Source organism: Alosa sapidissima, chromosome 10 (assembly GCF_018492685.1).
Source record: "Alosa sapidissima isolate fAloSap1 chromosome 10, fAloSap1.pri, whole genome shotgun sequence".
Classification (NCBI taxonomy): Eukaryota; Metazoa; Chordata; class Actinopteri; order Clupeiformes; family Clupeidae; genus Alosa; species Alosa sapidissima.
The window spans coordinates 23,914,111-23,941,734 of record NC_055966.1 but is presented as its reverse complement, the minus strand read 5'-3'; the positions used below and the strand labels follow the sequence as shown (position 1 = coordinate 23,941,734).

The 27,624-nt window shown below is 40.5% G+C and overlaps 3 protein-coding genes across 6 annotated transcripts; 1 reads left to right on the top strand and 2 right to left on the bottom strand.

The window, feature by feature from the left end:
- Nucleotides 1-511: 511 nt before the first annotated feature.
- ttk (ttk protein kinase) lies at nt 512-12,811 on the bottom strand. 2 transcript variants are annotated; one of them, XM_042106859.1, is made up of 25 exons: nt 12,562-12,811; nt 11,931-12,020; nt 11,579-11,801; nt 11,359-11,465; nt 11,081-11,209; nt 10,837-10,951; nt 10,030-10,114; nt 9,764-9,870; nt 9,570-9,654; nt 9,367-9,475; nt 9,036-9,258; nt 8,824-8,930; nt 8,514-8,657; nt 8,212-8,378; nt 7,735-7,874; nt 6,638-6,767; nt 6,390-6,476; nt 5,765-5,922; nt 4,520-4,671; nt 4,285-4,409; nt 4,067-4,144; nt 3,692-3,868; nt 3,490-3,586; nt 2,015-2,100; nt 512-974 (listed from the first exon to the last, which is right to left on the bottom strand). In XM_042106859.1, exons 2-25 carry the CDS (start codon nt 12,016-12,018, stop codon nt 888-890), a joined length of 3,006 nt encoding a protein of 1,001 aa, XP_041962793.1. In that variant the 5' UTR covers nt 12,019-12,020; nt 12,562-12,811; the 3' UTR covers nt 512-887. The 2 variants fall into 2 exon arrangements, with proteins under 2 accessions (XP_041962793.1, XP_041962792.1); XM_042106858.1 differs by having other exon boundaries at nt 11,066-11,209; nt 12,562-12,810.
- Nucleotides 12,812-13,681: 870 nt separating this feature from the next.
- On the bottom strand, nt 13,682-16,891 carry dctn3 (dynactin 3 (p22)). 2 transcript variants are annotated; one of them, XM_042108274.1, is made up of 7 exons: nt 16,734-16,891; nt 16,250-16,340; nt 16,077-16,163; nt 15,506-15,589; nt 15,304-15,362; nt 14,569-14,628; nt 13,682-14,075 (listed from the first exon to the last, which is right to left on the bottom strand). In XM_042108274.1, exons 1-7 carry the CDS (start codon nt 16,833-16,835, stop codon nt 13,989-13,991), a joined length of 570 nt encoding a protein of 189 aa, XP_041964208.1. In that variant the 5' UTR covers nt 16,836-16,891; the 3' UTR covers nt 13,682-13,988. The 2 variants fall into 2 exon arrangements, with proteins under 2 accessions (XP_041964208.1, XP_041964209.1); XM_042108275.1 differs by having other exon boundaries at nt 16,256-16,340.
- A 1,756-nt stretch (nt 16,892-18,647) lies between these two features.
- elovl4a (ELOVL fatty acid elongase 4a) lies at nt 18,648-26,643 on the top strand. 2 transcript variants are annotated; one of them, XM_042107042.1, is made up of 7 exons: nt 18,648-18,853; nt 20,073-20,161; nt 20,985-21,172; nt 21,631-21,711; nt 22,339-22,510; nt 23,641-23,768; nt 24,257-26,639. In XM_042107042.1, the coding sequence occupies exons 2-7, from the start codon at nt 20,095-20,097 to the stop codon at nt 24,560-24,562; spliced, it is 942 nt and encodes a 313-aa protein (XP_041962976.1). In that variant the 5' UTR covers nt 18,648-18,853; nt 20,073-20,094; the 3' UTR covers nt 24,563-26,639. The 2 variants fall into 2 exon arrangements, with proteins under 2 accessions (XP_041962976.1, XP_041962977.1); XM_042107043.1 differs by lacking the exon at nt 18,648-18,853 and adding an exon at nt 18,867-19,615 and having other exon boundaries at nt 24,257-26,643.
- Nucleotides 26,644-27,624: the final 981 nt, after the last annotated feature.

The following is a 27,624-nucleotide window of genomic DNA, read 5'->3' as shown; positions in this document are numbered from 1 at the left end:
GCTCACTTTTTTGATGGATTGAGGTCTGGACTATGGCTGGGCCACTCTATAATGTTGGTATTGTTCTCGGTTAACCATTATTGCCTTGTTTAGCTGTATGTTTTGGATCATTGTATGGTTTAATGGTCCAATGCCGGCTATTGGGGCAGGTCTCTCGGCAGACAGCCTGATCTTCTGAACAGAGACCTATTTGGCATGGATTGGGTTTACATGATCTGTATGGCTGGCTAGCTGTAAAATCTCTATTTTAAATGGCTTTCCTAAAACTGGGCGGAGGCTATTGCAACATGTAAATGAGAAAATGTTGGAATTCTTTTATCACTTTTGTATGCTACAGTAGACTAGTTGGAACTGCCCACCTTAATGTACTATGCTAAGCTATGCTAACGTGAGTGCTTCAGACTGAGTTATTGCACGCACAGAAGCTAATTTCCCAAAATGTTGGCATGTTCCTTTAAGCAAGCACACCAATTACAAGAGTGCATGTATTTGAATAGAAATCAGGCCGTTCAACAGTGAAAGGTTAGTTTATTGGTCTGCTTTCAAAGTATACAACATAACATTTTTAAACACCGCTAATGAGCAGGTGCTGAAGTGGCTATAAAAAAAATAAGATAAACATATGGTCACATAAACTAGGTTAGTGGCTTGTTCAAGATGTTGCTGAAGAATTTAGGGCTCAGTCTGGTTTGCCAGTAGAAGAGAATGGTGACAGATTAGAGTGGAAGCCAGCTGGACAACCCATGACATGGGTTCCAATCAATATGTCTCATACCCAGTAAATCTAATTTGCCCCAATAAGTCCATGTGGGAAATTATGCCAGGATGCAGATTTGTTGTAATCCTGAGGTGGCTGGCGAATGGTGGCTTGAACCTCGCCCATTTGCTCATATTTTCCAAGAGGGCTGGCTAGATGTTTTGACACACTCTGCAACATCCAATTTCTTCCCACTGTTGCACATTTTTGCCAAGTTCTGTAGAGGAAGGAGCACATTTGAACATGTTTACCTCAGATACAGAAACATATGACTGTGAAACAAACAAAAATAAAAAAAAAAATCTCTGTGCATTAAAAAAACAGGTAGTTAACACCACCAGTCATTTGGACACTAGTTTCTCATGGAGTTAGCCATTATTACATGTTGACTAAATCTGGGTGGGAAATCTGGTTTTCATGCACCAGTAATTTAAAACCAGACATTTCCTGTAGGTGGGGCACATACAGTGTCATTTGATGGTCCTTACAAGAAAACCCAGAAAGCAACACTTAGATGATGCTAGTTTTTAAATACAGTGTTTCTCCTCAAATTCAATGTCTCGGCAGACTGTGAACTCTTCTCATTTTGCTGAACGTGACTACTTGGATGATTTCTGTCTATGAATACTCGAAAGCCCATAGTCCCACGTAGCACAACACATTAACATCATGATTTGGGTCATTCTAGATAAAAGGAGGAAATGCTTGTCCCTTACTTTTGCAGACCCCTAAGTCGTTTAATTTGACCCAATAATCACATAAGTGAATATATTCAATAAATATAGACTGTCCCTTAGATGATAAGGCAGAGCTTATTTATGTATTATTTATTTATTTTACATTTTTTTTAAAAATGTCTTGTCCTGAAAATTGCCCTGTTCCTTTGATCATACATGGAAGTTAAGCTGTGTACTTTTCGTTTAAAAAATATTCTTTTCCTAAATCAAATCTCAGTGTGCTTCATATGCGCCTCTCGCTACAGACCAGGTCTGTCTTGGTAAGTGGCGTGATGCTTTTTAGATAGTGTACGATAAAGATTTTTAGACCCCACCTTAGGTCATTAATCGCCACACCCCTGTGCGCATTTCTCAATAAAAGAGACAGGCATGGCTAAAAACTCGAGTGCACAATAGGAATACGCTTTGCGTCGTGATGAGAATACGCTTTGCACCGTGCTTTTGATCATCATAATAGAGCCCTCAAGGTTATCCTCTTTGACCTTCAATCAATTCATGCCCAAAAGAGCCATCCACTTACACTTGCAGCCCTTGCAATGCTGTTAGGGGACTGTAAGGCAGCCAGCTCATTGAGGATTCTCTTCAGGTCATCACTGCAAGGCTTCTCTGAATAAGGAGTGAAATGTAAGCAGAAAATGAAGTCACTCCTTGATGAGATTATGGTGGGTTCAGTACTCAGGGTTTAAAGTAAGGAAAATTAGTGCAAAACCATTCAAAACAATTATATTACAACCCTGTTACCAAAAAAAAGTCTCGTAATATCGGAAACCTATATTCAGTTACAAAAATAGCAAATGTTGAAACTGATAAAGTTTAGTATTTCATGAAAAATACACACTCATTTTAAATTTGATGCCGACACTCAAAGAAAGGTTGAAAAAGTTGTGTAACGGCTAGAGAAAACACCTCTTTCTTTCTGAGATCTTTGGGGACCTCATGGCACTGAATTAAAAACAGACCCTTTTTTTTGTAAAGAAAATAGTTGTATGGGCTCAGGAAAACTTCTGATGACCATTGTCTATGAACGCAGTTTAATGCTCCATCCACAAATGTTGGTTAAAATGCTGGTTATCATGCAAATAGGACACCACATTTCGACCTGATCCCGAAATGTCGCTGTCTTATCTGGGCCCGAGCTCATTTAAGATGGACTGAGACAAAGTGGAAAACTTACTTGCACACAGCACACTTCTAATTTCTTTTGGAAATCATGGACCCTGCATCCTCTGGGCTACAGAGGAGGCGGCCATCCAACTTGTTATGAGTGCACAGTTCAAAAGCAGGCATCTATGATGGTATGGTATATACAGGTTTGGAGCAACATATGCTGCCATTCAGACAACGTCTTTTTTCAAGGAAGGCATAGAATATTTCAGGTAAACAATGGCAAACTACATTCTGCACATACTAAAACAGTATGGCTTCATAGTAGAAGGGTCCAGGTGCTGCTATGGCCTGTCTGCAGTCCAGATCTGTCACACTGGGTGCATCGTGGAACAAAAAAACACAACGAAGACCTTAGACTGTTAAGCTGCTGAAATCCTATATCGGGCAAGAATGGGACGATATTTCACTCTCAAATCTCCCACAACTGGTCTCTTCATTTCCCAGACATTTACAGACTGTTGTTAAAGGAGAAATCTGGCGAATTTTCACATAGATCTCGAGTACTGTTGGTACGCAAAAAAAACAACTGAATTTCTCCTTTAAAACAAAAGGTGAAGCAACACAGTGGTAGGTATGCCCCTATCCCAATTTTTTTGAGGCATCAAATTTTAAATGAATGTATTTTCCAAGCAAACAATAGATTTTCCCCATTTCAACAACTGTTCTTGCACTATTCTCAAATAGCCTTTCATTTATATTTTACACAATGACCCAATAGAAGTGGGGTTGTATATCTATCTATTTTTGAATCTTAAATGCCCTGACCCACGCCTGAAATCCTGAATAAGTCCGGAGTACTGTATAAAGCCATATGCAAGTGTGTTGTACCAGGTTCAGGAGCTTGCTGTGGCCGAAGCTGTAGGTAGGAGTGCTCCAACAGCTGTGCAATCGAGATCCGTTCCTTTGGACTACGCACCAAACACCTCTGCAATGCCAATTAATCGTAATAAATAAGAGCCCCCAAAACAGCTCATTCTCACAAGCAGAAAAAAATATGATGCAAGGCACAGCAATCTAACATAGCACTGACCTTAAGGACATTCAACAGATCCTTCTCTGCAATGTCAGGGAAATCAATCTCATGGTTGGGATCAATGATGGCGTGTAACTTTGTGAACTGGTTAGTGATGCTCTGGAATGGTGTCTTCCCATAGGTCATGCAATACAGGATGCATCCCAGTGACCACACATCACCTTTAGGACTAATCTGAGGATTAAAGCACACACACACACACACAGACACACACAGACACACACAGACACACACAGACACACACAGACACACACAGACACACTTTAATCCTGGGTTACAAAACAGCACAGCAGTAACCCTTTAAAAACAAGTCAATCATTCTGATACAAGCAAGCATTTTAATGTTTTCAAGAAAGTGAAAGTAATTTCTACCTTTGAAGTTCCCTGCTTCCCAGGCTTGGATGAAGTGTCTCTAATGGCCTCTGGCGGCATGTAATTCAAAGTCCCTACCTAAGAAACAGCAACAGGATGTGTAAGTACAGTATGGCCTGACTCACAGTCACTGCACCAGACAATACAGTCACACTCACGCACACATACCTGTGAGACTTTCAAGATACAGTCACATTCACACAGATACACAAATATACCTGTGAGTCTTTCACGATGCTTGTCATGTCTGGCTGAATGTGATTGGCGATGCCAAAGTCAATTAGTTTCAACGAAGCATTCACAATTACAAAGTTAGCTGGCTTCAGATCACTGTGGACGATTCCTACAGACAACAAAATGTATATTAATAATAGAATCATTGCAGTCCAAAAATGGTCAAGGCATCACTGTCTCAGCAATGGAAGCACTTGGTTGTAGCTCAAGTCAAGTCACCATGTTTGTGGATGGTCTGGACGGCTTCCAGCATGTTCCTCCAGTAGAACTTCCTCTCCAGGGGGTCAATGACCTTGCGCTTGCGCAGCCAGGTGTTGAGGTCAAGGTTCCCGCACTCCATCAGCATATAGATGTAGTTGTTTGTGATCTCACTGCAAGCAGAGGGAGCCAGGGAAGTACAGTAAACACAGCAGCCCTCACCAAGATGTTCCTCCTCAGAACAATGGACGTCTATTTCAGTGACATTTTTTTTCATTTTGTGCAGCCTGAAAATGAAAACCCATGATCTGGACATCGCTAATAGATGCAGTCCAGAATTAAGGCATTAGGTTGATAATATTTGAGTTCAACAGCCAATCGAATTCACACCCCTTCTCCTTCCTTGACTGTAAAGCAACTGCTTATTGGCTGGAATTGTTTATAGCTCTGGCAAAGCCACTTTGTTTGCAGTTTACAGCACCAGGACTAAAGGCTGTTTCATGCTTCTGCGTCTAATCGACGGCGTAGCCCTGCGCGTCGCCGTGTACCCCCTCCAAGCCCTTCGCCGTTGCCGGAGTCTGACACGTACTCCAAAAAACTGAGGCAAAACAGACCGCAAGGACTGTGATTGGTCGACTTGCCCTGTGTGTTGACAGCCGGCTGCTTCAAGCAGCCTACTTTGGGGAGTAGCAACATGCTAATTCTTTGCCAATAAAATCAGACAGCTTTGCAAATAAAATTAGACATATTTTGGTTACAATGAAGGGGTTATCCGTTTGAGGTGTCTATTTGTCAGTAACGTTTTGAAATCAGCACTTCGCCAGCAAGCAGTACTTTGTGGGATGTTGTGGGAAAGTTCACTTGCTAACATAACATAAACTTGCTGGGAGACAAAATCTCAGCAAGAATACAAGATTAAGATTAAGATAATCAAGATAAGATTAATATTTCAGCACGGCAGTCTATGGATTTCGCCATTCTACCTACAGTTTCAGTATTTTTTAAAGCAAAGAATTAGAGGACTATGACAAGCAATTCACTGAATTTGACAAAATTCTGTGTATTACATGGACTGCATCCTTGAAGACATGCTATAAGCTTAGAACTTAGCTTAGACTGGTCGCCATCTTCATAACAAAAACATTTTGTAGGATTAGGATTACATTTATGTTTAGGAATTTCTGCAGCAATACCATGGCTTGCCACAAAATCAAAGTGAGAATGAGGTCCACTCTACAGGCTTCCAAGCCTGCCACACACACTTACTAGTCATACAGCTTAATGATCTGGTCGCTGTACTGCTGAAGGTGGTTGAGGTGCTCAATCTCGTTCTTGTAGCTCTCCACTGTCTGAGCGTCTGCCTCCTCCAGGTTCACAAACTTAATGGCGTAAAGCTGCTTTTTCTTATCCAACACTTGATACACCTGAAAAATAACCCACAGTTCATTAAAGGTGCCATGTGTAAGAATTGAGGTAAAAATATCCAAAAAATGAGCTACACGCATCAAAAGAATGAAAAGAAATAAGGGCGATGGTGTCATTAAAAAAAATGACAAGGTATAGTGCTGCAGAGATATCAACCTGAATTAGCATGCTAAATTACTAGCCACAGCCCGACAGGTGTCATAATACCAGTTTCGGCCATGGGAGGCGGTATGCGGGCAACATAACCGCCAGCCAAACTGCAATACACGTGTCTCGGTTGTTACTCTAGGGTAGACCAACTCACTTTCTGGAGGTATACTGCCCCATCTTTTATGGAATGTGGAGTATGAATTGATTTTTTGGCAGACATTACACATGGCACCTTTAATAGACATTGCAGACATTGTACAGCCAGCCAGTAATCATGACTAAACAGAACTGAAGATAAACAGTGTTCAGTGCTCACCTTGCTAGATCCTCCACGACCAATCATTTTCAAAATGAAGAACTGCTGGCCTTTGATTGTGATGGACTCATTTGAGAAGACCGTTCCCTGGAGAAGTAGGACATTAGACATGAGCCACATCAACAACACGACTAACAGTCGCTGTGGCATAAAAACAACTAACGAATAAACTTATGCACAGAGCAAAATGCAATGGATACTCCAGCCAAAACTCTGGACATTTGGACATCAGACATAGCGTTGTCTACCTGTGGTGTCTGCTGGACATGTGAGACCTGGTTCTGAGGGGTCTCAGGAAGGCGGGCCTGGCTCTGGCTGACGCTCTGTATTGTGGGAGGCACAACCAGCGGTCTCTGTTTCATGACCGGCGTCACAAAGCTATGGCACCACAAAAGAGAATGAGGGCATGGGTTTAGATCAGTGCAGTAAAAGTGTTTTACGTTTCCAACAATCTTATATCATTTGACATAAGATTTAGCTTATTAGCATTTTCTATTTGGTCGTGCATCACGTCATTACCCCGCAACCTGAATAGACCTCTGAAGTTTGCCTATAAAAAGGAACCAAAGCTGCCATCTTTGCCCATATAAGTAGCCTGAGAAACCCAGACGAACTTCCGGCAAATTTGGGATTTGCTCTGCAAGTCCGTCTGGCGAAGAGCCCATTCAAGCCCATTTCCAATTTTCCTAAATCCAGGCACCAATCACAACCGTAGGCGAGCTTTATACGATGATGATACAGCACCGACGTTGCGTTGGTTGAAGCAGGGTTTTTTTTAAACATCAAAGATGGCTGCCGCCGAGGAATAGTGCTTGTTTGAAGCTGCTATTGCATCGGTTTTACGCAGGGAGTTAGAAGAAAGTTTCCTGTACCGCTCCCTTATGTTGGAATGTGTGAAAATGTACAAAAGAAATGAAAGGTTGCAATGTGTGTTGCTGTCGCTCTGCATAAGTCATCTCTTTCGTTTCTCTGATTGGTTTTCGGTCTGGAAATGGGCTGTGAATGAACCTTCCCCAGACCCACTCTCAGTTTCAACTGAGAAGGGTCTAGTGTCAACTAGGCTTTCATATAAGGATATCCAGGTGTTAACTAAAGCTAACTACCTATGGAAAGTTGCATTGCAAGTTAGCTCTGGGGTAGCAAAAATCAAAGTGTGCCGTCTTAACGTACCGAAGATCACAGTATCCACTAGAAGGCAGAGGATAAAAGTGTGTAGAGTAAAACATCTGCATTTCCGATTTCTTCTTCCCGCGAGAGTTTAACAGGTGTGATTATTCAAAACCCCATGTTATTTTCCCATATGAAAAATCTCAAGATACCGGGCAGGTCTGAGAACATACATCACCTGTTTGGGGGCAGGTCTTTGCAGTTGGGCGTCTGGCAGGAGATGGCCGGGTTGAGTCGGGAGGGGATCTGGGCAGGGGGCATGGGTAGAGAGTCCAGCAGCCTTGGGGTACGCATGGGCTCTGTGGGGTACTTCTTCTCCTGGACAACAAAAACAAGGCGCCAGCAGAGTTAAAATGTAATACATAACACACTGCAACCCTAGTTCAACTCTCAGGTCGGTTTCCCATACATACATTAAGCCTAGTCCCAGTCTAAAAGAAACATTTAATTAAATAACTCCACTGGAAAAGAGCATTTAGTCAAGGACTAGACTTAACCCATGTCCAGGAAACTGGTTGTTTGAGTATGGACTACCACAGAAAACATAAATCTAGTTATCATGAACATCTTATCTTGTCCCAGTCCTGTTGAAATTATGTCAACAACACGAGAGGTAACTAATGAATCATTATTTTTACCAGTGAGTTTCAAGTACCTCAGGAGAAACGTATTTGTTAATTCGAGCGGGAACCCTCCACTCTGAGGAAGGCTCCTTCATCAGAGGCTTCTGGGGTGCCTGGCTGGACGGCAGCTGTGGGAGACTTTCTTCCTTCTTGTCATGTCCATCTTTCTGAGAGGCAAGCAAGCTCGGGGCTGGTGGCTCTGCATTAAAAATGTGTCATTTGAGAACTTGATTGATGTAGCAATAATTAATTAATGAGCATACGAATATTGAAAAAACGCATGGAGGAAACACGCACGCACACACACACATACTAATCTGAATATTGCACAAACCTGCAATGTTCTCCTTATCCTCAGCGGAGAGAAGCACTGTGTTCCCAGCTTTTAAATTTTTCATCGCCATCTCCAGCATTTCAATAGGTTTGGCTTTCAACCCAAGAGCTTTCTGTAGTATTAAAGTGCTTTTCCTCATATTGCCTAGGGTTAATATGATAAACATACAATATCAGGTAAACATACATTACATTAACTGTTGTAACTGAAAAGTAAAAATATTTAAGTCATTCTATCTACAGATAAAAAGAACAAACATGCACACACTAATTTAGCATATGTAGTACTATGACAGTAAGAGATGTACTACCTTGTGAGAGCTCAAACTGAGCATGTGCAACATGGACAAAGGCAAAGCCTCTGCTGTTGGACCTGGCAATGATGAAGTTGTCCTGAGCATCATCTGGGTCCTCAATCCTATAAAAGTTCATATCAACTTTATCACTGATTCCACCGATTCCACAATTAAAACTTTACACCATGCAAACAATCCATTCGTGTGAATCCCAAGGAACAATTTACCCCTTCAGCTCTGCAAATCTGACCAGCAACCTGGCGTAGCTCTCATTTTTGCTGTGCTTGCTCAGGGGAAGTTTGGCAAACACTCTAGAGTAACAGTCCAGTAGCCGCGCCAGCAGGGCCGAATCGGACCGTGGGTCCCCAGCCCTCTCCAGGCCTGACAGGTACGTCCAACATGACTCAGGCGAGTTTGAGTCGATGACCCGGTTGATGCTCTCAGTGGTATCTAAGGAGAATGGTTACTGTGGTTACAGCTAATAAACGCGACAGACATAGGAATGCATACAAGCAGCGACAAACAAGTCGCAGAACAGAAAAATTATAAATATGGTACCTTCTATTTGGGCGATCTCTTTCTTTTCTGGGCGATGTAACAGTGTGGTTGTGGAGTCCACAGGACCAACATCCTCCCACGGACGAGCCTCTGGGCTAATCATTGGAGGCTGGACACAATACAGTACAGTTATTAAAAGAAATCTCTTCTGAAAGGAATCAGTACAAGTAGACTACATTTAATGGAGAAGCAGCAAGTCATACCTTCAGGTTGAGTTCTCCATCCCAGCTGTTCTTCTTGCTTTGTGAGAATGACAACATAGGGTTTACCCGAGAACTAGACGTTTGCCTGGACAGAAATCATAGACAAGCAACAAACCACAAACATTTGTGTTACAAAATAGCCATACTAACATGAGGAAGGTATTACTGCATGATAGTCGATAAGGAAAAACTACCTGGATAAATTTCCACTGGGATGAGGCACCTCACTCTTATTTATGTGTCCCATATCATTACTATCATCCTCTGGGATAGAGAGAGGAACCATGGGAACTCTTCCAGGCTGGGGAACAAGTAAAACATCACACAAGGATATAGAACATGATGCCTTAGACTTAACTTAATGGAAATGATGGCCTGCCCTGGACAAAAATCTTCATTTCCCAATTAAGTGGGTTAATACTTTTAAATAAGAGGACAGTGAAAAAGATTAGAGTTGTACCATAAAGCCAGTTAACTTCTTGCGTTGTGCACTAGACCTCCAAAAGGGTATCTGGTTGTCAACAGAGCTGTTTCTCTGGTCAGTCCTATGGGATGAAGAGCAGACATTAGAATTCTGAGAAGAGTCTAACACAGATGTGAATGAATTGTAGGCTTATTTTTACCACTGGGTTGAATGGTTGCCATGACAAACAGTGCCAAGAACAGAACTGTTGAGATACTACACTTAGGGCATTTTCACACATCCACTAAAAGGCAACGAGAAAGAGGACTAAAACAAAAGGGACTCAGTTAATTTTGTATTCACATTGTGAGTTCATTTTAAAGAGGACTCAGATCTCTTTCTGGTGCACTTCAGCTCTAATGGGGTCTCAGTTTTCTTTATGTTCACACTATACCTTCTCTGCGGGTCTCAGACCTGCTTTGGATTATGGGCTATGTAGTTGCTCTGGGTTAGTTATGTATTTTCATCATCATTCATTATCAGGATGAAATAATTATCATAACCCATAATTGGTGTGGTGATTTTGTTTCATTTTTTTCTGAACCGTGCCGCGGATTTCAAAGCAAACTGTGCCGAGACTACCTCCCGAGTCTCAGTTCGGTTCGCATTAGAGGGGTCTGAGTTTGTTTGGCGTGTTCACATATGCACAAAAAATGCTGAGTCATCGATCTGAGTTTGTTTAAAAGGCTGAAAGGGACCAAGTGTGAAAAACCCCTTAATAACCACTGGTGTATCTTTCTCAGCAGGCCAATCACAACAAAAAAATTAAATAATTGAACTAAGCAACTGCAAACAATTTCTTACCCTGAGGAAATAATGCTTGCAAGTGGTGATTCTCCATGTTCATCTGACTGCATATTGTCTTTGTATAAGTCCGAGACAGCTCTTAAAGATTCCTGCCCATTTCCAACTGTTGATGCTTGAAAAAAAAAACAACACAGGTACTAGGTGGTTAGAACAGATTACATTATCCTGCTGGTAGAAGCTTATATTCATCATTTTATTAAACACATACTGTATATAGAAGGCTTACATGCAATATTTTCCCTGTCCTCGTGGGAAATCAGTTGACCTCTGCCAGATTTTAGGTTCTGAACTGCAGCTTGCAGAAGTTCTGTTGGTTTGGCATCTAGTTCAAAAGCTCTCTGAAGAATCCACATGCTTTTCTTTACATTGCCTGAAGACAGATATGATTATGTAAACATAATATAAAAATAGTAGTAAGGATTTTTTAGTAAAAATAGTAGTAAGGAAATTTTAAACACCTGTAAGAAATGCAAAATTAATGTCTGAGAGGAATAATACTGAGTCTCTATGATGGTTTACCTTGAGTCAGTTCAAACTGAGCATACGCAATGTGGACAAATGCAAAATCCTGGCAATGGGATATTGCAACATTGAAGTTATCCTGAGCCTCACTGACATCTTGAATTCTGGAGGAAAGGTAAGAAAAATATATTGCACAAACGCATGTTCACACTTCAAGTTTGAGGGGAAATGGCAAGTCGTGTTAATAGGTAAGCCATTTTAAAAAACATCAGCTTACGCCTTCAGCTCTGCAAATCTGACAAGCATCCGTGCATAACTCTGGTTTTGGCAGTATTTTCCAAGTGGCATGTTGGAGAACACTTGAGTGTAACAATCCATCAGTTTGTGAAGAAGAACATGATCAGTGTGCGGGTCTCCCTTCTTCTCTAGGTTTGCTAGGTAGGTAAGGCACGAGGCTGGAGAGTTTGAACCTATGATTTTGTTGATATTGTCTGTGTCATCTGGAAGAGAGGCAGAGTGGGTGGAATTATTGCATGTTGTGAATACACAAATGCCTGAATCAATGTCATCCTATGTTGCATGATCTGATGATCATTAGATACGTATATACATATAATAACTGCACTCACCATCATTGATGTTCCTTTTGATTTTTTGCAGCCTTTGGCACAACATGGCAATCTGCAGCTTTCTGTCTGTGTGCTCCTCCTCCTCCATGTCTGTAATGAAACATTTGAACAGTGGGATTGCTGACCTAAACGTTGATATTATGCAGCAGCAAATACCTACGACAGCAGTAGCGAAGTCCTCCAGTCCAGACAATCAAGAATGCTCACTTAAACTGCTCTATTTGCTGGTGATATCCCCTAGTGCAAGATAGATAACTACTGACACACTGGCCTTTTGTGCCCAAACGTCACCCAAAGGTGTGCTAACAGGCTATCGATAGCATCGTAGCACAGGATATTTCTTGATCATGCGATCTAAGCAGTTATATTACATTACATAATATATTACTTAAACGGAAACAACGAAGAGCATCATAAACACACAAATGAGCGACTTGTGTACATAGCTCCTAGCTAGCTATTGCTAGGCTCAGCAGTGTTTTACGTGTCCATTAGCTTAACGTTAACTTCGCTGATAAGCTAAATTGTCGTCGAAACATGACTCTTTTCAATCAAATTTAGCTCGCTATTGTCATAAGTAAAGTTATTTTAAGCCCAAAGGCGCATTTAAAATGTGGAACAACAGTCTTACCTGTTTGTGGAAAGTTGTTTTATACCTATATCGTATCGCGTGATACGTTGTGAAAAACACCCAAGTCTGTTTACCATGCAATACTTTCAAATTCACCACTTCCACTCACTTCGCAATCTCATTGGCTAATTCGTATCTGTGCTCCGCCTCGTCTGAGATGACGGTGGGTAACTAAGGTCAGCTGAATGTCTGGCAGACCACTTACGATGCAGAAGAATCGTGTAATAAAATGTCTTCAATTGTAATGTCTCCTATTCGCGGCAAGATAAAACATGATTATTTCTAAAATAGATAACAATAGGCGTTCATAAGGCCAGCACTAGCCTGACGTAGCCATACTCAATTCTAGCAGAGAATCTGATTCTAGTCAGAATTTTGTGGGTGGGGCTAGATTCGGCTGGCTTTCAGGCTAGGCCAGCACCAGTCTATGGCCAGCACAGGCCACAAGAAATGCAGAAAAATCAACTACCATCTCTAGATGCATTGACAGAAAAAGGGGGGAAACTCATCCTCTGAGCGCAAATACACATTCAATGTTCAGAGCCTTACGCTCCAAAGTTAAGAACTGCAGCAACACATTTCCTTTAGGAATCAATAAACAAAATCTATTTTGGTGTGAACCTCTAAAAGTTAGATTATTGACCTGGTGTATATTCATGTAGACATGATGAATAATTGAGTGTATGAAATACTTATCATTATTATTATTCATATTGACACGAATTGTGTATATTAAAATACTTGTATACTTGGGTAAATATTATGTTTTTACATACATTCATTTTCCATAAATTGACAAATACTTGCAAAGCATTGGATAGGAGCTCTGGCAGCAAATTGAATTTGTTGCCGCTAGGGTGCGTCTAGATTTCTAGGCTAATTGGATAGTGTATAATTTAAAAAAACTTACAACAAAACACATGGAATAGAATCATTTCAGGGTTTATTTCATTTATTTATTTTTAGTTTTTATTGGTATGTATCCAAGCTAGACAGACCTGCAGCTGGAGGCATTCATTAATGACATTTATGAGCAGTAGTAGAGTTTGCTTCAAAACAAGATGTGTTTTTTGAGAATCACTAGGTGGAATGTCCAAGGCAAGAGACATTTTTTAAGAGATCTCTCGACTAAAACCTAACTTTACACACATACATCAGGCAGTCACTGAAACAGATTGCTGATTGCTGAAACAGCAATTAAAATGGTCAAAAACACTAATTAAACTCAAGAGGAAAGTATTAAATATGACAACATAGGAGTTCAATCAGTTCTTAAATACAAACAGAAAGTGTTTGCATTTGTACAAAATCATGTTCAAAAACATGAAGCAAAGGGACAAATAGGCAAATGACAAAATGTCAAATGACATTTTGTGTAGAACTGCTTCAATGCATCTTTAAATAATAGTGATGTGGATATTCTGGAGCTACTCCACTTTCTGTCCAGGTTTGGGTCCTTCGAGCTTCCGAAGAGTTTCATCCCACTGGGCAAACTGTTTAGACAGCAGGAACATCTGTGCAAGGGTCAAGGATTAACATAGCCTGATCACAGAGACCGAATATGATTACCCACATGAATTCTGGTCACTGCAGAAAGCAGACTGATAGAGCGTTGCAGAGCACAAGTGTGTCATGCCATGACTTGACTTTTTTTCAACCACTAATTGCATCATTCAATAATACAAATACGGATTGCAGTACAACAGTGTATATAACTGTTGCATTTTTAGATTCCCAAAGCAACTCTAAATCAAGGGAACTTTTCACCATAACAAGCCTTTTGCTCCTGTGGAGGAAAGTTTAAAAAAATAAAATAAATGTAAGTCATCACCATCTGCTGAAAATGAATAACAAAATTATTACAGCTTTGTGCATCCGTGTCAGCATTCTTAGTGTGAGGACGGACAATGGACATTAGATATAAAATGTAATGCATGCCTAACTAAGAAAACATTTTCTGTCCAATGCTAAAATTAGAAAGACAATAAGGAACACCAGAAAGGATACCATCTTGTTGTACTCCTCAAACAACCTCTTCACTTCCGCAGATAGTTCTTCATTCTGGTCCTATCAGAAAGAAAAACAGAAAGCAGTCACAACTTCTGGATAGCTTTGGGTGAAACATAAAAAAAAAAGGTCACATGCACTAACCCTCAGGGGAGAATCTCGAATCACTGCAACTGTATCAGCCAACCCAACAGAAAACTAGACCACTGTTCCAATTTCCGTACTTCTGTGCTTACAATACCTAATCTGACTGCATAAATGCCTTCACACTGATGGTTATAACACAAAGTGCGCTGCACTCATAAGTCTCATAAGCACTCATAAGTCAAAAAGTTGATTGTGGAAAGCTGGACACTTTTCGCATTCAATGGTCACCACCATCTTGGCTACGTAGCAGAAGGGACCATTTCAAACTTGTGACAATCAGCAGCAGCAGAAGAAAACACACTTTACTGATGTACAAGCATGTTATTACTTTGTCATGTTTTGACAAAGTATGACCATGTCACTATCGAATAGAGGACACCAGTAACGTTATGTTGAAATGTTGTGATCGTCATTTCCATTTAGTGCGCAGAGTTGGTGTTCAACAGTGTTTGGGACGACACTACTTTGTTGAAATTCAAGCACTACACAAGTAAGCACACAGTGCACAAAACGCACTACATTAAAGTATACTGACTGAAGTACGCAGATTGGAACACAGGGCAGATGTCCTGTTTGAAGTTTGCTTACCTGTTGTTTAATATGGAGCTGTGAAAGACGCTGTAGTTTTGTGGTGAGTTCTGGAACAGCTTTTATTTGAAAAAAAAAAAAGAATTACAATAATAATAATAATAATAATAATAATAATAATACAACATTAGAGTAGATGTAATGAATACTCTTAAGAGTTATATGAACATCAGTTAAGACAGTTTTGAAGCTCATCTCTCACATTTGATGTGGTTGCTGTCCAGATAAGGCTGCAGAGTGTGGACCTGCTCAAGCATGGATGCTTGAGTACGCAAGAAATCCTCCTCTGTGGTACAAATAGAGGGAATGTTATATTAAATCAATCCTACTTTGTAGTAGAAAAGTTATAGCCTGGCTAGCGCCACCACTTCTCAATGAGACGTGTTCTGGGAACCAAACGTTAATTTTCTCGTATTTGAAAAAAAATGCCCAGATCCGTTTATTGGGTGCCACGGATGTCTATCAAATGCGTCTGTGCATAGCTCATCATCGTCTTGCTTTCCCCCTTGTTCTGTGATTGGTCCCCCATCTCAGGCGAAAATTTGCTCCATGGTCTCCAGGCTACCTTAGCAGCGTGAATCAAATCGCGCGCAAGGCAGCATGGGAACACCCAGGCTAGAAAAGTTATTTGGTGCTCCTTGCAAGTAATTTCCATGGCCAAGGCCTCCAGTCAGTGAGGGATGCACCTATGAAATTACTGGCAACTGGGTGATCATAAAATAAGAGTAAATTTGCAGTACATAAACATCAAATATGTAGTGGATCTTCAGTACCTGCAAGAATGAATTCCAACTTCATGGCATCTGGTACAGCTATGTAATCAGTGAACTGAGGATCCAAATACTTCAGTAGATCTTCAGCTGAGAAAATGACAGGTAGAAACCGTTGGTTATTGATTACAAACCTATGATAATTAGGTACCATCCTAAGCCAGAAACAACACTACTCTTACTTTTTTTGTGAAGAATCTTGACACGCTCCCTCTTGTTGGCCGTGTTTGCGAGAGCAGCATTGACTTTGCCAAGTGAATCTACACACTGAGCAAAAACAGAATGTGCACAAAAAGGCAACTAAATGAACAGACTGACTACAATATGCCTAATCACAACATCAGACTGATGCCACACCCCGCTAACGTTAACTAGGAATGACAACAGATACACAGGGTAACGTTACATCTTAATAGCAGAGGCTTAGCAATAATACAAAATTAAATAACAGCCAAATAATAGCCTAAAGATAACTAATTCAGCGAGCTCGTTAGCAGTGTATGAAGCACAATTTAACAGTTGATGTCAGCTTTCGCTCAATGGACAGGCAAGTGAAAAAAAATAAATGCTAACTTTAGCTAGCTAGAAGCTGGCAAATACTTCATCACTCCGGACATGTACGTTTGGAATGCGAATGATGTAACCGCTGTATAGTTATACCTTGACTGTCTTGTTCGGTTTACATCCTCTGTCACCGTAAACACGTTTCTCGAGTATTTGCAGGCGTCCATCAAGATCTTCAGTATTATTCCTGCCCTCCATCTTTAGCTAACATTAGCTTAGCTTGCTTGGTCTGAAGATATGACGGATAGAAATGACGTAGGGAGTTAACACGATTATGGGTGAAAGAAAACGCCATCTTTGTGAGGACACTAAATTGGCTTCAGGCCTGTTTCACAATTCACACATGTAACCTGGGATGTTTGATATTGATAAGATAAAATACAGTTGTCAAAGCTTAATAATTCTGAAGCTAAAAGTAAAATATGTTGAGACGGACAATAATTGTTGCTTTGCCAATGTTCTAAGATTTGGGACCCCCCTAGACAGAGAGAACGAATCATGTCTGTATTCCTTTCTACCCAGTTAATGGGTATGCTATTACTAAACATTTTTTAAACAGTCAGGGTGCTACAGTTAAATCTACTTAAGAACAGAGCCTATTTTTTGCACCTCTGGCTTCCTTTCTTAATTCCTTTCTTTCCTTTGTTCTTTCTTTTCTTTCTGTCTTTTTGTTATTCTACTGTGCTTTACAATCTCAGACATGTTGCCATCAACTTCCTGTTGTAGTTGATCATAGGAGTTTAAGAATTGTAGTCAGCACCTGTTTGGAAAGCCTGATAAATTGTGGAAATCTAGTGAAAAATGATAATGGCAGTTAGCTTGTACTTCTTCCCTGCATTCTTTAGTCTATGCAAGTCTATGATGCATCTTCCGCTTTACCTCTAATTCTTCATTTAGCTGATGTTCTATTAAGCAGATGGTCTTATTAAATCTGCTCTGTCAGTGTCAGCCTTTAAATCTGCTTTTAAGATGCACTTTTACAAAATATAATTTATTAATAACTGATGTATCTATCTTTCTTTTGTTTCACATTGTTATCTTATTGTAATTGTTGTTGTTGTTATCATAATGGCCAATGGCCATCCTCTTTTAACCTTTCTCAGTTTTGCTTAGCTCTCTGCTGAGTATCACTATGCTTGTGTTTGAGTTTTACACAATAAATTGTTGAAGCACACTGAACAACCACAATACATTTTAGCACAATAAACTTTAACACCACAAAACAGCTGACACCCACTGACTAACTGACTTGCTGAAAAAAATTGTGATCAATTAAATATAATTTAAATAACAATAAAGTGTGCAATAAAAGTGTGTGTTCATATTTGCATGTTGACACGATCTTGAGAGCTAGGCCTAAATGAGACAAAAAAAACCCCTATGAATTAAACTCCTACCTAGCTTATTTTCGTGCTCTATATCTGTGAATTTTTTGTGAAATTATTTGCATGAGACATAACTGACTTTAATTTAATTGATTTTAAATGGTTTCCAAGGCCTTTTTAACAGTCAGGCTAACCTTAATCCAAAACCAAGGCTCTAATAATCCCTTGATTTTAATCTTGGATTAAACGCCCTTGCATACAAATGAAGGACTCCAAAAACTGAAATCTGAAATGCAAAATGGATACATTTAGGGTATCAACCCTTAGACGTGCATGTATGAAAACATCTCTGAACAAAAAACACTACAAAAGAGTAACACTGTTTCATAGATGACAGGTTGACTTTCACCCACCCTCCACCACGCCTCTGGAAGAATGAGGCACCAGATAGCCTACCTGATGACAAAAAACGCTGAGCCTAAAGAGAGAAAACAATCTGAAGAGACCATCCTTGCACCACTCAGACAACTCATTAATGACAAGAGAGGTTATAAATTAGAGGTCCCAGCTGTTTATGGTGCCCTGCCATTAAAACCATCGCCACATTTAAGCGTTGGCGAAGGCCCTCTATGGAATCCGCATGCGCAATAGTCCTCTCCACGCTCCTTTTTCGAGGCAACTGACATAGGAGCCGCAGCACTACGCTCAACGAGGGATACACGACTGTGATGCTCCAAATAACATGATTTTCGTATGCGGTGGATCCCTACAATTACTTTAACTTTAGCTAGAATCCACATTAAACATCCACATCTATAAAAGGTGGAAGACTTGTCGATTTGTGTGACCTTGTGCTGAATGTCATTTTAAAAGGATTTGGATCTCTACGCGGTAAGTGTGATAGCCTAAATTCATGTCAAATGGGGATGCGGGTGATTATATGTTTCTGGTGGCATGAAGACGGATCGTTGCCATCTAACCCCCCTCTGAAATTTGAAATAGGGTTCCCTTATGATTACATTCGAAATGTGGCCAGCTCCGGTCCTATGCAGATGTATTGCCCGGCCGGCACTTTGTACCAGCCTACCTTAGCTTTCATCGGTTCTGCGATGACTGGCCGTTTCAGCAATGAATAGCTAATCGTGCACATTTTAGGGATGTACCTTCTAGATAGCTTACTTGTGCATTTTGTCAGCATTAAACTGAAAACACGTAGTATATTTTAAGTGTTGCATATGTAGCAAAGGCTATACGTGGTGATGAACCTCTTTTGCGCGTATAGGCTATAATATACCCAACTCTAATCTGAGGGGAGGAAGGGGGGTCATTGTAAAGGATTTAAAATGTATCAGTTCACCCCCATGGCGTGGTTATACACATTGTTTCAGATGGCGCATTCAAGTAGGGGGGGGGGGGGGGGGGGGGGCTTGAAGATTTCCGTTGGAATTAGAGTACAATTCAGTGCCTTGAAAGGCCACACATCCCAGCCGGGAAACCTGCTGACCAATCCTTCCCAGTGCCTTTGTGCTGCACGATGCTCCTCCTGACTGGCTGTCTCATACTAAATGGATCAGTAATGGAGTCATCGTCCAAGGTCCTCTGGTGTGATGGGCTGACAAAGCAAAATATCTGATTTGTCATGAGCAATTTCAGGTATATGATTGGGGAATTTTGGCCTATTTATTTATTTATTTATTTATTTATTACATTTAATTACCAACATGTTAAGCATAGACTAAAACACATGTCCTCTGATGAACTTACATAGTCATACTCAGTTAAAGCCATTGGATGTTAGACCTGTTAATAAAGCTAGTGTTTTGACCACCCACCCCTGCATTTCCCTGCCTGGTCCAACCTATCACCCGCTTTCTTGTGTTTATGAATTTCTGCACGTCCAATCCAAGACATCGAGTATCTGGTTGTTAAAAGACTGTCAGAAGGCTCAGAGAAGCCTGTGGGAATATGATCTTCCAATGATATATGGGATTTGACCTAATTTAAAACAAAATACATAAAGTAGTGTCAGGTATTGCCCTATAATAGAACTTAATCATGTTTGTCTTGTATTATTAAATGAATAACATTTCTGGTATTTGCCTTTTTGAAGAAAAAGCAAGACCGGCTGAAAGATGGAAATCCTCACTCATCTCATCAATGACACTATGGAGTTCTACAAATGGGGCCTGACCATTGCAGGTGACTTTCTGTACTGGGTGTACGGGATCCATTTGTGTCCCTTAAATCTGATATGTTTCCATTTCTGGGACCAGATAAATTAAATAAAGCAACACACTGGAACAACCTCTTCCTTCAGCAGTATAGGGTTTCTGTGACAACTCTAATTTAATTGACCATGAGCTCTGTAGAAGTATTTTGTAACAAACTTTACTTTTTGCTGACATGCGTAGACAAACACAGAGACGAGGAGGGAATATGATTAGGGATTTAGTGGAGGCTAAACGCAAGTAAACACAGTTTATCAACCTCTGAAATTTCAGAAATAGAGTTTATGCACCTCTTATTACAGTTTATCCACCTATTGCAACTTTTAACATTAACAATACACACTGTATTATCCACGTTCACAATATGTACACTCATCAACACTCTAGGAATCATTTAAAACCATTGGTATTGTAAACATTGGACAATAACCTCCTCATCAAACATGTTCTGAATGCCTTTTTAAAAATCCGATACCGCATGGCGCAGTCCACCTTACCATGATGGCAGAATTCATTGTTTACCCACCTCTTATTTTACCACTGCAACTCTGGATATGATAGCCTCTGTTGAATGAAAACCTTCAACCTTTGTAGCAGTAGTAGAGGTATTGCTGTACCTGCAGCAAGAATATAGCATATAGGCTACCAAAATACAAAATTATTGCATGTTATTGGATTGACATTTGCAAGACTGAACAATCAAATACCCACCTCTGGATCTACATCAGCGAGTAGAGTAGATATTTAATGCCATGACGTTTCTTGTCTTCTGTTCATGTCATGTCTTGTTGCAGACAAGCGTGTGGAGAAATGGCCCTTGATGGACTCTCCGCTCCCAACGCTGGCCATCAGCTCATCTTATCTGCTCTTCCTGTGGCTGGGGCCCAAGTACATGAAGAACCGAGAGCCTTTTCAACTTCGAAAGACACTCATTGTGTACAACTTCAGCATGGTCTTCTTCAATTTTTTCATTTTTAAAGAGGTGGGTGCTAACAGCACTCGAGTGTGGTGCTAAATAGGTTTTATGATGGCCATGTGTTTCTTGTTCCTTAATTCTTTTGTTTAAATGTATGGAATCCTGGGCTTTGGGTTCACCTATCACACACTCTTCATTTCTGTTGGCATTTGTAGTGATACTATGACTACACTGGTTATCTTATCTTTGTGCAAGCTCACACAAAAAGGAGGTTAAAACATGTTAAGGTTCTGCATAGAATCATTTTCACTGTAAATGTTTGACAACCAAAAACATTTTTTGCACACATAAAAGAGTGGTTCACAGCTGAATATTGCCAAAAAACTAGATCTCACAAAATAATTTTTAAATAAAGGATTCCGGACACAGCATTATATAGCTAATGAACACTATATTATATAGTTGCAATTACGAGTAGACCTGCATTTTTTAAATATATGCCTGTTCATGTGGTTATGTTTTAGCTCTTCCTTGCTGCACGGGCAGCAAACTACAGTTACATCTGCCAGCCAGTGGACTACTCAGAAGACCCTAATGAAGTGCGGGTGAGTGCTTCCCTGAAAAGGCTCTTATGGAAGTAGATTAGCTGTGGCGTGGCAGGGTCTGATCCTGACTGTGTCTTGCAAGGAGTAAAGAGACACTGTAGACTACCATGGAACACGATACCTCAGCCCTTTTTTAACCGGACCAAACCATGCAGCCGAGCCACAGGGGAATTTGATTTCACATCTTTGTGACACTGTTTCCACTGAGGTCACGACCACTGCTTGTATTGTTGTACAACAAGGTAGTGGTAGTACGGGGGGGGGGGGGTCATAAACAAAAGCACAGAACAGGTTAAAAAAGGCATAACACAGGTAATTTAGTGACTGTTGGTAAAGGGATTAAATGTGTTTTGCATATTTGCCTTCTGGGTTTGAGCTGCCGACTTTAGGCAGAATTAAGCCGTTTGGGACAATTTCCGGTAGATGGATTAAGCCTAGTCCATTTGTCTGTTTAGGACTACATAGAGCTGAGCTATTAATCAAATTAATCATCAATTATGACTTACGATTATGAAAACAACATATTATTATTTTGCTGCATTCCGATTTACATTTTGCCTAGTTTGAGCCCAATAGGACCAGGTTTAATCCATGCGTGGGAAACGTGCTTCTTTTTGCCTTGAACAGGTGGCGGCAGCGTTGTGGTGGTATTTCATTTCAAAGGGAGTGGAGTACCTTGACACAGTCTTTTTCATCCTGCGGAAGAAGTTCAACCAGATCAGCTTCCTGCATGTGTACCACCACTGCACCATGTTCACGCTTTGGTGGATCGGAATCAAATGGGTGGCCGGAGGACAATGTGAGTCCTGAGTTTACCTTAACTCATTAGGGAAATAAAAGATCAAGAATCACATGGTACAGAGCAAACCTGACGAAGCGCTAGGCGAAACGCGTTGTTCGTTCAAAAAATAAATATTAAGTTAATAGTGATCAGTGTGCGGTGATTCTTGATCTTTCATTCTTGGATTATACTTACCTGCCTCACCTGCAACTGTTCAACTGTTCAACTGAAGCTTTGTGCACAGGGACACCTATGGACTTTGATCATTAGGGAAATACTTTGTGTACATAATGCCCAGGAAGGATAATAAGGGCAACCTCATATAGCCAAAAAGAAGCATTAAACATGGGGCTTCTTTACCACTAAACTGAGTTATTTCTACCACAGCTGGTTAAATATTTTGAAAAGTCATATCACATAGAAATGGTGTAAATACGGCTACTTCTGTTAGATAATATGCAGTATGATACAATAGGATATTTAGCTAATTACTTGTGGACAGATCGTTTTCCAACCCATTGTTGGCCCCAGGTTTCTTAAAATTATATTAAAAAAAAGGGAGATATGATAGAATAATGACAATTTGTTTGTCATATTTTAGTAGTTTTATTCTGGACTGTTTTCATGAACGCACAGAGTAAACACATGCCGGTACATGAAAGTATGTTCTACTTAAAGGTAGTACACTTAAAGGTAGTACATACTAGTGTCACCCATGGCTGTGGAGGGCACTGTCATGAAGGAGTAGGGTTTGATGCAGCCCCAGACTTTGGGATGCCTTTGATGGGAAAAGGAGATTGACGTCAGAGTCACTTCATTGAAATAACAAACACAATAAATATATATGTAAACAAACACTATAAAACACACATTTAGTTTACCCTGAAAAATACAGAAAGTCTTTCTTCTTTACTCCTTTCATTATTATGTGTGTAGGGTTGCATTTCACGTAGCTCTGTCCACTTCCACTTCCCCTGAATTGGTTTCAAATGGCACTTAACGTGGCTAAAGGTGGTTTCTCGTGAGCGCACAGAATGGAAGTGGGTAGGGAGAGTGTGTAGGGTCTAGTTTGGAAAGGGCCCAGCATCATGTCAAATGTTAATATAGGTAATGACCCTGTAATAACCCTCTCTTTTCTCCTCTGTCAGCTTTCTTTGGTGCCCATATGAATGCTGCTATCCACGTTCTCATGTACCTCTACTATGGGCTTGCAGCCTGTGGACCAAAGGTGCAGAAATACCTCTGGTGGAAGAAGTACTTAACCATCATCCAGATGGTAAATATCTAAACTCTATTGCGATTGTAAATGTGATCGGCCAAGAAATATGAAACATCAATCACTGTAAAGTAAATATAAGAAATGAAGCAGTTTGAAGTGGCATTGCATCAATGTTGGTATTTGTTGTAGATACATATTGATGTTGTACTATTTGTATCACTGCATTATAGCGACATCCTGTTATTACATTGCATGGAAATACATTTGTTGGAATCATGTTAGATATGTCTGTCTTTTTGTCAGACCAAACAACATAGCCTAAATATTATTTAATCTAATTGCTCTTAGGGAGGAATACTGATCTGTTGTGTAAACAAACTACCAGACTGATTACATAGCAGATGTATCCAGGGACATGTATTAGATATTGTCCTCAGTGTTATATTCTCATAATGAAGGTCTTCTCCCACACAATACTGTCTCTAGCTGACTGATAAATAGTTTAAGTTTACCTGCCGGAATCCTTTTCTCATCTCATTTATTAGATCCAGTTCCATGTCACCATCGGCCACACCGCTCTGTCCCTGTACATCGACTGCCAGTTCCCACATTGGATGCACTGGGCTCTGATTGGCTACGCCATCACCTTCATCATCCTCTTCGGGAACTTCTACTACCAGACCTACCGCCGCCAGCCACGGCGCGAGGCCCCCGCCAAAGTGGGCAAGTCCGTCTCCAACGGCGTTCCCAACGGTGCCGTCCCGATGAGCAACGGAGTGGCTGGGAAACTGGAGGACAAGCCAGTAGAGAATGGCAGACGGAAGAGGAAGGGCAGGGCGAAGCGCGACTAAAAAGGTCGGGGGAGAGAGGAGCGGGCGAGCCGGTTTCCCTGTGGACTCTCGGTTGACCACAGCGCTGGAGAGGGAAAGAGGGTTGGTTGGTTTGTGATGTGAGCTAATGTGATGTCAAACCACTCATTGGTGATGATGTGGGGCTGCAATAGGGGAACCAGCTGGTATATGGAGGCTGTAACTGAAGGGGTTCTGGGTTTGGTGGGTGGGTCATATACAGTCGGGTTAATCGTAGTCGAAGATATTGTGTTCATTTATCATTGCAGAAAACGCAGGAGTTTTCCTCCCTGTACAGCCACTGTTTCTTTTGTGTTTTGTGTTAGGGCCCTGCTGTACAGGGATTGGAACACACATCACATAGTCAGGCATTCATGTAGGGTTTAAATCCCTCTCAATCAACTCACATTATGCCCTTCCAATCGACCAGTGTTTGGAAATTTCGTTTGATTTACATTTTTATGTGTATGCCTTTTTTACATTCAAACATATCTCTTTTTTTGTCTTTATGCGATCAATCATGTCTTGTTAAATTATGTTAGACTGTGTGTGTGTGTGTGTGTGTGTGTGGGTGTCCTCTCAGTGAGATTTTGAGAGTCACAGCTTGTTTGTGTACATTATGTCTGGTCACAGTCATTCCGCTGGAATGTCAGTTGTAAAAGGATGGCTTCCCCTGTAATATGTTGGGGCTGTGTTGTCTACCAGTTTTACCAAGTCACCTGATATCTTTGAACACAGTGGAAATATGAGTATGAAGTACTATAGCTAGTAACTATTACTAGTAACATAAGTTCTATTATAGATATATATGTATATTACCACAAAGAAAAACATAAATCCTCTCTCATGCATTGGGACTGCCAATTGGACTGTTACAAACCAAGAAGTTGTGTACTGATTTTGACCCTTTGTCATTTTGATACAGAATGCTATGGAATGATGTTGCAAAATGTTTTGTATTTATTTTATCAAAAGCTGTAATTTAGATATTAACTGTGTTGTTATTTGGCTTGGCAGCAATCATGCATGCTGATTTGAAACTTAACTGCAAAAGATTAGGTAGTAGAAAACATCCCATCACGCATACGGTTCACACTTGATGATGGCCGGGTTTCTACCAAGGGAAATGATATCTAAAAAATTGGAACAAGATGGTGCCCCATTAACGTACAGTACATATTAGTTTAGATGGGCACTGTTGAAATTAAGATTATTAGTACAAGCCTAACTGAACCACTGAAGGAGTGTGTGATGTGCTATTGTGTCTGTCTGTTGCAAAACAATACTGAGCTCATTTGCAGAACTCTGTTACATGTTAAGCAATGTGTTTAATGCTATATGTCATGTTCCTCCCCACATGATTTCTTCCAAAATAGTAATATAATACTTGAGAATGGAAATGTATTATTTATTGTCTTGTGTTCCTATATATTTATTTTCTTTTTTTAATGTTGTATATGCTGTGCAGTTTTGTACATTGCGCATTTGGGAATATGTAAAGGTCATGGAAGACATTTATTCTCTTTTTTAAATGACCAACTCGGACAGCCTCTTGCTGTCGATATATTAAACTGGATGCCAATGTAAGTGAGTCATTTTAGTTTATTACTTATAGTCCTGTGATTGCATTTCTATGCAATACTTATTTAGATAACTCATACAAACTTAACTGGTGCGTTCCTGTTTTGCTCCATGCAATTATAATTCAGAATACATATTCTTCTTACTAGTACATTTTGAATTTCTTAAAATGTTGCTGAACAATCAGATCTAATCATATTAGACATTACAGCTGAACAACAATGTGATATACTTGATGTGAGCACTTCATAACTTTTAAGAAAAGGTTTGTAACCAGAACAATATTGATAGGCTGTCTATTGTACACAAGAGGGCAGTATTGTCCAATATAGTAGGAGCTGTTTCTACTCATGACTCATTCTACTCAGTGAAATATGTCAAAGTGCACAGCTCACAGAATCTATTAGGAAAAGCGACTCAGCATTGCTTATAACCTATCTTACCTTATTGACCACAACTATATCCTCATGCTATGCCATCCATTGTTTTTGAGTAATAAAATACAAAATGATATGTTTCAATGACATGGTCTTAATCTCCTCTCCCTCCCTTCCTGTGATTCCATCCTGTAGTATTTGGTGCCATGGGATGAGTCATTACACATCCTGCACGTCCAAATCTCCCTTCCCCCCTCTCCTAATTATTTGAAGTTACCCCCCCATGAGGAGACCAGCTGTAGTTTCCTGGGTCCCCCCACTCCTCTGCTTCCTCTCCACCCATTACTGGCCACACAGACCCTTGAGGACCAATCCGGTCGTAGCTACTCCTCCCATTCATTAAAAGGCTGCTGCAGAGAAGGGGGGGGGGGGGGGGTGCAGCTGAGCCCCTCAGAATTTTTTTTTTTTTTTTTCATAAAGTCATAAATCAAAACTGTTCTTGAGAGATATATTGTAGGTTTTAACTGTGAGGTGTTGATTGTTCATTGGCTAGTCATATTTTATAAATGGTGGTTGTTGTGCACTGGCATGAACATATTCATGGGTCTAATTAAACTCTGTCAGTTGCAAACAAAGACCTCAGAAAATGTCCCTGGAGAATCATTGGTTTTACACAGAGATAACTGCAAATTAAATATTTATCTTCCTTTACTTTCCTTCCTTCCAGGTGTACACTGTGCAGAACGCAGGTCTCAATACTTCCTTGCCTTTGTTACTTCCTCTGAGAGGGCAGAAGAAAATCTTTTGTTTTTGACACTCTTTGACAGGCGGTAAGATCATTCCTCCTCCTTAACGCAGGTCATAGAGGGAGCTGAGGCCTACTCTGCGGCAGACGGCAGCCTTGTCTCTGATTCTCCACGGATGCCATAGTAATGCAATCCTCCTCCTGGCTGCTGGAAAGCCCAGTGCAAGGAAGAGTGGGACAGGCAACAGAGGACGTCGGATTTACCCTCATCTGACCCTGCAGCAGCGAAGGAAAAAGAAAAAAAAAACATGGTTGGTGCCATCATTGCTAAACAAAGCAATATGATAGTGCTCTCAACAGTG

Excerpts from the sequence above, each read along its gene's own strand:
- dctn3 (XM_042108274.1), bottom strand. The coding sequence starts at position 16,835 with ATGGAGGGCAGGAATAATACTGAAGATCTTGATGGACGCCTGCAAATA. Across the intron at positions 16,164-16,249 it reads TCTTCACAAAAAAAGTAAGA|CTGAAGATCTACTGAAGTAT; the intron begins GTAGTGTTGTTT and ends TCATTTTCTCAG. Across the intron at positions 14,629-15,303 it reads AGCTCCATATTAAACAACAG|GACCAGAATGAAGAACTATC; the intron begins GTAAGCAAACTT and ends TCTTTCTGATAG.
- elovl4a (XM_042107043.1), top strand. The coding sequence starts at position 20,095 with ATGGAAATCCTCACTCATCTCATCAATGACACTATGGAGTTCTACAAA. Across the intron at positions 21,173-21,630 it reads ATTTTTTCATTTTTAAAGAG|CTCTTCCTTGCTGCACGGGC; the intron begins GTGGGTGCTAAC and ends GTTATGTTTTAG. Across the intron at positions 21,712-22,338 it reads AAGACCCTAATGAAGTGCGG|GTGGCGGCAGCGTTGTGGTG; the intron begins GTGAGTGCTTCC and ends TGCCTTGAACAG.
- ttk (XM_042106858.1), bottom strand. The coding sequence starts at position 12,018 with ATGGAGGAGGAGGAGCACACAGACAGAAAGCTGCAGATTGCCATGTTG. Across the intron at positions 4,672-5,764 it reads ATCATTAAGCTGTATGACTA|TGAGATCACAAACAACTACA; the intron begins GTAAGTGTGTGT and ends CTCTGCTTGCAG. Across the intron at positions 2,101-3,489 it reads ACAGCAAGCTCCTGAACCTG|AGAAGCCTTGCAGTGATGAC; the intron begins GTACAACACACT and ends CTCCTTATTCAG.